Source organism: Glycine max, chromosome 5 (genome assembly GCF_000004515.6).
Source record: "Glycine max cultivar Williams 82 chromosome 5, Glycine_max_v4.0, whole genome shotgun sequence".
In the NCBI taxonomy this organism is placed as follows: domain Eukaryota; kingdom Viridiplantae; phylum Streptophyta; class Magnoliopsida; order Fabales; family Fabaceae; genus Glycine; species Glycine max.
In genome coordinates, this window is record NC_038241.2 from 35,891,166 (window position 1) to 35,899,854 (window position 8,689).

At 35.7% G+C, this 8,689-nt stretch overlaps 2 protein-coding genes across 4 annotated transcripts; one reads left to right on the forward strand and one right to left on the reverse strand.

Moving 5' to 3' along the window:
• Positions 1-374: 374 nt before the first annotated feature.
• On the forward strand, positions 375-3,145 carry LOC100812010 (ubiquitin-like domain-containing CTD phosphatase-like). Of its 2 annotated transcripts, XM_006579388.4 has the most exons (7): positions 375-779; positions 879-1,023; positions 1,109-1,223; positions 1,686-1,749; positions 1,850-2,015; positions 2,431-2,706; positions 2,826-3,145. In XM_006579388.4, the coding sequence occupies exons 1-6, from the start codon at positions 526-528 to the stop codon at positions 2,674-2,676; spliced, it is 990 nt and encodes a 329-aa protein (XP_006579451.1). In that variant the 5' UTR covers positions 375-525; the 3' UTR covers positions 2,677-2,706; positions 2,826-3,145.
• Positions 3,146-4,169: 1,024 nt separating this feature from the next.
• Positions 4,170-8,689, reverse strand: LOC100813098 (bZIP transcription factor bZIP100). 2 transcript variants are annotated; one of them, XM_003524957.5, is made up of 5 exons: positions 8,506-8,689; positions 6,407-7,148; positions 5,871-5,946; positions 5,626-5,752; positions 4,170-4,826 (listed from the first exon to the last, which is right to left on the reverse strand). In XM_003524957.5, the coding sequence occupies exons 2-5, from the start codon at positions 7,126-7,128 to the stop codon at positions 4,624-4,626; spliced, it is 1,128 nt and encodes a 375-aa protein (XP_003525005.1). In that variant the 5' UTR covers positions 7,129-7,148; positions 8,506-8,689; the 3' UTR covers positions 4,170-4,623. The 2 variants fall into 2 exon arrangements, with proteins under 2 accessions (XP_003525005.1, XP_014631213.1); XM_014775727.3 differs by having other exon boundaries at positions 6,407-7,163; positions 8,506-8,676.

The following is an 8,689-nucleotide window of genomic DNA, read 5'->3' on the forward strand; positions in this document are numbered from 1 at the left end:
TAAATATTATTCTCTTGTTTTTATGATTTGGTGCATTTTGTTCTTCAACTTTTATTTTTAATTTTGGAAGTAAGGCAAAATGTACAGTTTAACTTTTAGAAATCGATAAACACATTAAAGGTGAGGTTTTCCTTACTTACACTACCAAAGTCGTTAAGTTATATGTATTATTTGATTTATAATTATTACTACATTTCTTAATTGAAGTTTTAATAGACTATTGGGCAAATTTAATTTTGATTTGGTATTAAATAATTATTATTTTAGTTTCAAAGTAAAAAAATATAAATATTATAATATTAAAATAAATAATGTAGTATAAGTGATGTCACAGCAAAGAAACAAACAGATGAAAAGAAAGAGAAAATTAATACTATATGTTTATATCTATTAGTATATGACAAAAGAGATTTTTACCCAAATCTGCGGAGCAAGTTTTGTTTTGTTTGGTGTTGTGTTGCACTGTCACTGTTACAGTTGTTGGTGTAAAGGAACAGCGGTGGGTGAGTGAGAGAGGGAGGAAACATGGCTACGGCGTCGGCGTCGGCGTCGTGGGAGGAACTGACGCTGAAAGTGAAATGGAGCGGCAACGAATACACCGTCCGCGTCTGCTGCGACGACACCGTGGGCGAACTCAAACGTCGAATCTGCGAGCTAACCAACGTCTTACCCCTTCGCCAGAAGCTCTTGTACCCTAAACTCGCTTCCAAACTCAGCGACGACTCTCTCTTCCTCTCCCAGCTTCCCCTCAACTCCTCTCTCAAGATGACCATGATCGGGTACGCCATGCCACTACGCTCTCGTTTCGTTTCACACTTTTATTATTAGGGTTTTCTTTCATTACATTTCTCACGAATAATTAATGAATGAAATTTCAGTACTACTGAAGAGGACTTGCTCGTGGATCCCGTGGAGTCCCCTGAGATCCTCGACGATTTGGAGCTTCCCAAGGATGAGGCTGTTGACATCAAAGATATGGAAGTCAACAAGCAGAAATTGAATAGACGCATTCATCAATTCAATGTTCGAGTTGTTGTTCTTTTTTCGCATTTTCATTTTGTTTCTTTCTATTGTAACAAACAATACCTATCTACATAATGTCCTACAGATTGAGCTTCAAAATCCGTGTCGCCAAGGGAAGAAATTGCTTGTTCTGGATATTGATTACACTCTCTTCGATCACCGCTCCACTGCTGAGAACCCTCTTCAACTCATGAGACCCTGTAATTTCATTTCCCCCCTTTTCGTTTTCTTCTTTTTTCACTCAATTAGGGGATGGAGTTTGCTTAAAATTACAAAAATGCCATTTTTAATCACTCAAGTTGCCGAACCTTGGCAACTTTAGTCCTTAGTTTTGTAATTTTAGATGCTAAAAGGATTGTTGGTTTGGTAATTTTAGTGATTAAAATGACATTCTTCGAATTTTAGGAACTAAATTGATCAATGCGGATGATTTCATAGACTAATTTGATTAATTAATCTATTTTTTACTACTATTATTGAACTTAATTGAAAGGCATTGATATTATAAATGTCTTGTTATGTATGGTAAATTTGTTTGACTTTTCTAAAAGTTATCTCAAGAATGATTTCTAATTGGTTGATAGTACAAGATTTTTCATACTGACAGTTAAACTCGGTATTGTTTCTTTCCTTTCTCTTGTCTGTAACTTTTCCTTTTGCAGACCTTCACGAGTTTCTTACTTCTGTTTATTCGGAGTATGACATTATGATATGGTCTGCAACCAGGTACTGCCATCTTACTTTATCCGTATTCTGTTCTATCAATTTTTTATTCTTTTGGGACAATAATTTGTAATGGAATGAATGCTACATTCACTTCCTGCAGCATGAAGTGGATTAAAGTCAAGATGGAACAACTTGGGGTGTTGGGCAATCCTAACTACAAAATCACCGCACTTCTTGACCACATGGCAATGATCACGGTTCAGACTTCTTCTCGTGGGGTCTTTGATTGCAAGCCTCTTGGTTTGATCTGGGCTAAGTTCCCTGAGGTATAATTATGAATATTATGCAATAAACTAACATGCCATTTATTTTCTTAATGGAAAGTTAACAGGAGTATGTTAGCATATTTGTTCAATCATACATTGCCATCTACAGCCCAATGAATAGTATAATTCTTATGTGGGGAGAAACGGGACACCCAGAAAATACTATTGCTGTAACTTAGTCTTCCTGAAAAACTAAAAAGATGTTGATGCTTGTGAGTATAGTCATAACTCATAAGTGAGATAAACCTAGGTGGGTTATGGAGTTATTGATTCTAGTTTAAAAAAATTGCAAAATGAAACTATTTGACATTCTAAATTGCTGTAATCTATATCTGCTTTTCATTTATTTCTGTATTGTTTCAATTTTTTGCATCAGTCAACATGCCCTTGATGTTGGTTTCTTATTCTATTTCAGTTCTACAATGCTTCAAATACTATCATGTTTGATGACCTTAGAAGAAATTTTGTAATGAACCCACAGAATGGTTTGACAATTAAACCATTCAGGAAGGCTCATGCCAACCGAGATAGTGATCAAGAGCTTGTGAAACTTACCCAGTACTTACTAGCCATTGCAGAGCTTGATGACTTGAGCAACCTTGATCATAATAATTGGGAGTTATTCACAGAGGACAATGCTAAAAGACGTAGGCACAGATAAATGATAATTGAATGCAATAACTGGAATCTGGTAAGCAAGATGCAGCTTCTAGACTTGTAAAAAATTGCAGCTTTATAAGAGACATTGTTCAGCCAGAGGATTTCAGTTTTTTATATCAAGTATTTATGTTTGGACGTGGTGAATGACAGAAAGGAACGGATTTCTTGTAGCAGCTGTTTGGAGTATCTAAGATGATTAATATTGCCTATGCAATTTCTATCCCAGCAATTCCTGAACAGAATTTGATTTGATGCATGAAAAAAATTCTATCCTTTCATAATTTGTTGGGAAAGGGTATAAAGCATGCATGAATTGCAAAATGTGAATGATTAGTTGTGTGACACCTACGGCTGCAACTATTCTCCAAAGTGATCAATTGATTCTAATTATAGACAATGTATTACATGGAAGTTCAATCTCCTTGTGTTTTTCGGCCTATCATGTAATGTAACTTATCGTTGTTCTTGGATTTTATGCTTCATGATTTATAGTCTTTTTTTAGTGATCATCTTCTAAGTAGGGTAATTTTTGTGTGAATAACTCCATTTGGATTAAGTGGGAAAATAAGAGAGAAAAATGATAGGGAGAACACATAGGAGAGATCCAATTTGGTTCGTCTTAAAGTGACTGGAGAAAAAAGTGTATGGTTCTGTTGGTTTTAATAACTCAATGATTTGTTATGGGTTCACTAAGCAAAAGTATCGGATTAGTTTAAAAAAATAAAAATTGTTAAGTCAGTATATTGAATTAGAATCATTTGATAAAATTAGTCTTTGAACTAGTTGATTAAATATAAAGTGACATAAAATAAGATGTTATATATTTTTATAAAACTTTTAACTTTTGTAAATAAAAATATGTTTTAGCTAATTATAGTTTTATGTTTCACTTTATTGAACGTAGTGATTTTTGTTCGAAGTAATTTATTAAAAATTAAAATGAATAGTATAATAATTAAAATAAACACTAACCATCAACCAACTCACTTATTTTACATTTTGGAGGTTTAACTCGACACCACCGGTTTAGTTCTTGACTACGTCCTTCACACTTTGCCTTTAATTCGATACTACCCGCAAGTAAAACGGTGTTCAATATATAAACGGGAACATGAACCACAAACGTGTTGCCCAAATCCCACGGTGTGAATCCAACCCTGACGTCGAGTATGGGCTTTATATCCTTCACCAACGATAGTGGCAAGCCCATAAAGCATATATCTTATAAGATGCGATTTGATATAACAACATATTAGCTCATCAAATGAAAAGTTAAGTTGCTTTGACTTGGAGGACCTTCTAAGATGCGATTTAATATAACAACATAATAGAACATCAAATGAAAAGTTAAGTTGCTTTGACTTGTAGGACCCTACAAAATTTAAAAGCAACAAATAACCTTTAACTAGACCTATAAGTGAAAGCGAAACTTGTAGAAATCAATGACTTAAATAATATCGTAGATCAATTTTCTCATTGCTACCAAACAACATGTTGAGAAAACATTAACTTCAATAAAATCACATTACAAACATTAGCTTAACATTATCCATACAAATAAGACACATTCAAATGGCCCTGAGACTGGACCAAGTTCCACAATAGTGGAGATTAACAAGAGGGGGTATACAGCTACATATTCACTGAAGAAACAGTGGGGGTGAAAGTTTGAAAATGTTGGTTACCACCTCTGGCAGGTCAACTGACAGAAATAGAATAAGATTTCGGCAATGACCACCAGGTGCACATTAAATGGTAATAATAAGTAAATAGAAAACGGAAAGACTAAGAGAAGGCTGAAATCAGCAAAGCTGGCAGGCAGAGAGAGGGCATATGATGGAAATCTCTGCACAATCCCATGCATGGGAAGGGAAGGAAACAATTCTATCGCGGGTGTGGCAACACCGGTTGAATGTAGAGGCAGAACAAGGCTACAGCTACTGCAAATCTAAATTCTGAGAGCAGGGTCTTGCCCTGAATTGGTGTCCTTGTGTTTTAGAGAAAGGTTTGCGAACTGAGATTCGAGGTCTCTACTGTTCGTGCGTCTGTGACTTCCAGATGGTTGCTGTTGTGGCTGTGTCTGTGGTTGCTGCTGCTGCTGATACAATGCACGTAATCTTCCAATCTCTCTTTCCAGTACTTCCTGCTCCACTGAATTTCACATTGCATAGATTTTAGTGTATAAAACATGTTCCTGTGATATCTAATGAAACCAATCATGCTTAAAAAAAGGAACTCATGGGGCCTAAAGAGAACTCGGGCAAGGATTTCAGTTCATATTTTCTTGGTCTCCCCATGGTGTCCCCACCTTTTTGGGAGCCAGACAAATCCCCACTCACTCATCTGAATATTTCGTAGCACGGCTCTGGCCACGTGTTTCCATGGGAATTTGAACCCTGCAATGCAGGAAAAGTCTGCTAGCCACACGCCACACGGTATTAGGTGGCCAACTGAGCCCCACCTCATTTCTTGAAGTCAAATATTAATTCCTAACTTCCATCACTATCCTATATTGCTAGATTCTTCTAATATAGAAAGGTACAAAAGAATGGATTTTTCCCCATGGTTTTGAAGTCCTTGAGCTACAGTTGTGATTTTTTGCCAAATTACTTGAATACAACCCTTAAAAGATCAAACCTCCCATAATCTCACTACAGTAATTCTCTTGCAATCATGCTCTAGCACATAGAAAATAGAACCTGAACTTTCTACTTCCTTGCCACTTATATGATATAATCAAACTTAGATAAACCTTATGTGTTCCTTTTCTATTAATTTATACTATACAATATATCATAAATTCACAAGGATTTCACCAGCTGAGGTATCTAAAGCATATATACACAACTTCCTTGAAATATGTAGTACCCAGATTGACATTTCCAAGTTAAAAAAAAAAAAAAACTTGTGTTACTTGAAAATGGCCAATACTCATATCATAGAAACTTACAATATTTGATAAGCTGCTCTTGTGCTATATTTTCTAAACGTTGCTTGAGTGCTTTATTCTCCATACTCAGGATAAGATTCTGCTGGTTAAGAAACTCGAGCTCGGCCGAGACTTCAGACCCTTCTGCCTATGTTGGTATAGCAAGAAACAGAATCAGAACTTTCGAGTTTCTTACATATTTACATGCACTTTCATAAAATGTCACTCTGCAAACATGCAGGATATTGCCTTGTGCAGAAACCTACCTGTAAAACTTGTACATTCCTTTCCAGCTCAGCTATGTATTGAAGTTTCCGGACCCGTGAACGTTGAGCAAATTGCCTGCATTGCAAGTGTTTCAGAATTTTTTTCCTTTCCATATATAAATTGATTGGTTTCAAAAAAAAATTCTGTAAATTAAATAGAAACAAAAAGAGAAAAACATACCACATTCATCATATAATGAGAAGCATGGTTTAACTGCTTTCTCTACATGACAATTAGTATACCAGCTATAGTAATGCAGACATCACTTTGTGCCACAAACAATTGTTATATAACTTATATCTTTTTCCCTTCTACGTATATGGCACACAGGTAGTATAGTCTAGATTTGATATTATAATAATGTCCAGCCTATTTGGTAAGCCTTAAAAGGGTCAATAATGGGCATGACATGACTTAATGGATTTGCCACAATAAACCATTCAGAACTTGCATCCCCCAAGTTAGATATTAGTGGCATAAAATCAAGCAATCACTGTAATAACCATAAAATAAACCAGAGAAAATAGCTACGTACTGTTTAGCACGTTTTGTATCAGTTTCAGAGGCAGATGACTTTGCATGTGAACTGTCCTTTTTTTCAGGAAATGGTTTTGCATCCTGTAAGCCTGATTCTACTGAATCGTGCTTTTCACTTGATGCTGGTGGAAGACCATCTGCTTCATGTGGTGTACATTGCAATCCTGAACTCTGAAAAGCAGCACTGTCTTTGCCTGAGGGAACACCAACTGGATTTGTCATGGCATTTGAAAAAGAGTCCCATGACCTATTTTTCTGTTTTACGGAGTTCATTTCTGCATAAACAGGTACATGACGAGCATCTTTGCTGCGGTCAAAGTCTTGAGATGACCAAGACGGAATAGACATCATATTCTTATATTTATACTCGTCCTGATTAGCATAATTAATGTTAGATGCATTAACAGTGTCTATGTACGCAAAAGAATCACTTGATGAACGCCGATGGCCACCTCTTCGGACAGGTGTCTCTGGCTCGTTAAGGAGATCATCAAGCCATGAAGGCTGCTCCTCTATAACGAGGCTCTCAGATGAAGTACGTTGGTGGTGTGTGTTTCCATCTCTAGGTCTGTTACCAGCCTTTAAACCAACAGCAGGATTTGGGACATAATCAGCATATGCTTGGGAAACACTAGGAAACGGACTTTTAGGAGGAAGTAGAGGATGCTTTCCAGGATACATAAAATTTCTGAAACCTGATGAGCCCTTTGAATTTGCCATAGAAGCAGAATCAACAATACCTGTCGAATTATACACTACCAAAGAATGTGATCATGTGAATAAATTAAAAGATAAAGACAACATAGAAAATTTTATATTTAAACATAAAATCCATGATTCAACAATGATGATCTGATATGCATGTGTTCTCGATTATAAAATATAAACCATAAAATGCATGTGTTCTCGATTTTATAGCATAGTATCCTTGAAAATGTTCCAAAAATTGAAATTTGGTTTATATGCAAATGTACTCACAGCACCAAAAGAGTAACTGTGCTAGTATCAGAGAATCCACATGTAATGTAACCAAGGAAGCTTTGGGGGAAAAAAAAAGAGCATTTCAGTAATCTCAATAACCATAAATGAGTAAATCTGCATACTTCATCAAGAAAAAAGCCTAAGAACTAAATATCTCGGATCTCCATGATACTATATATTTCATTGGATAAAAGTCCACAACATGTTGGCAGCTTTATGGATTTATCTCTTTCTTTTATTAGCCCAAAATACAATTCTAAAAATTGTCCACCCATCTCACAAACAATCTCAAATTTTCATTTTACATATACATTATTAATCATTTCAGATAGTTGATCAACATTGTCAATCCTTTCCTCACAGTAGAGGAGCATCACACCAAGATTGTCCATTACATTTTCATCATAAGCAATGCACAACTCGTATGAAATAGTATCAAGCACAATAGCAATCCCATCACACATAAATGACATAATATTAACCAATGTTTTAAGTTAAAACCAGTGCCATAATGATAAAAAAAATTACCAGCTTAATTTTCTTCAATAAAAAAAAATCAAACCCAAACACATGCATCTAACAAGCCTGGCATCGCAACAGTAAACTACCAATGTAACAGAATACTCAATAACATCATTTTTTTTTTAAAAAAAAAAGGCAGAAACCGACTTCAAAACTTGGAAGCCACAAGAAACTAGCTAGGGGAAAGAAAATCCAATCCACAAAGAAAAACTTAACCACAATAAGTTAAAAAATAAGAAAAATAAAACGTAGCACCCAATTGCCAAACTTTCTATTTTAAACTTTCATTTTCTCAGGACCCAGATGAAGGGGAAAAAACAAAGATAGAAACTTCACTTTTCTACCTTTCCCAAAGAATCTGCCCAAAACACGCATTCAGAAAACAAGAGGAGAAAAGGATCAACACAGAATTTGAAATTAGCATTTGAAAACCCGAACACGGTGCAATGTGCGACACTGTGGCATCAACAGCGCAATGATTTCAAGCTGATCGAACGAATTGGGAATGGAAATTGATATAGATTCGATTTTCGCAAGCAAACAAAAAATTAAGACAACACCAAAAGGAAAGAAAGAAGAAGAAAAAAAAAAAACCTTTGCAGATTGAAGATTCGAGATCCCGAAATGCAATGGTAAAGGAGCTTGAAATCAAAGCAAAGACTCTCTGTCTCTCTCTCTCTCTCTCTCTCTTAGGGTTCGTTTCTTCAACCACCTCTCTCTCTTTCTCTTCTCTCTGTCTTCTTGTTGAAGCTGGGAAATGGGGCTTAATTGTAAAACC

Coding starts and splice junctions, on each gene's coding strand:
- LOC100812010 (XM_006579388.4), top strand. CDS start 526: ATGGCTACGGCGTCGGCGTCGGCGTCGTGGGAGGAACTGACGCTGAAA. Junction 780..878: donor CTCAAGATGACCATGATCGG/GTACGCCATGCC, acceptor ATGAAATTTCAG/TACTACTGAAGAGGACTTGC. Junction 1,224..1,685: donor TCTTCAACTCATGAGACCCT/GTAATTTCATTT, acceptor TTCCTTTTGCAG/ACCTTCACGAGTTTCTTACT.
- LOC100813098 (XM_003524957.5), bottom strand. CDS start 7,128: ATGGCAAATTCAAAGGGCTCATCAGGTTTCAGAAATTTTATGTATCCT. Junction 5,947..6,406: donor GATACAAAACGTGCTAAACA/GTACGTAGCTAT, acceptor CTTGCAATGCAG/GCAATTTGCTCAACGTTCAC. Junction 4,827..5,625: donor AGAGCAGCTTATCAAATATT/GTAAGTTTCTAT, acceptor TGTGAAATTCAG/TGGAGCAGGAAGTACTGGAA.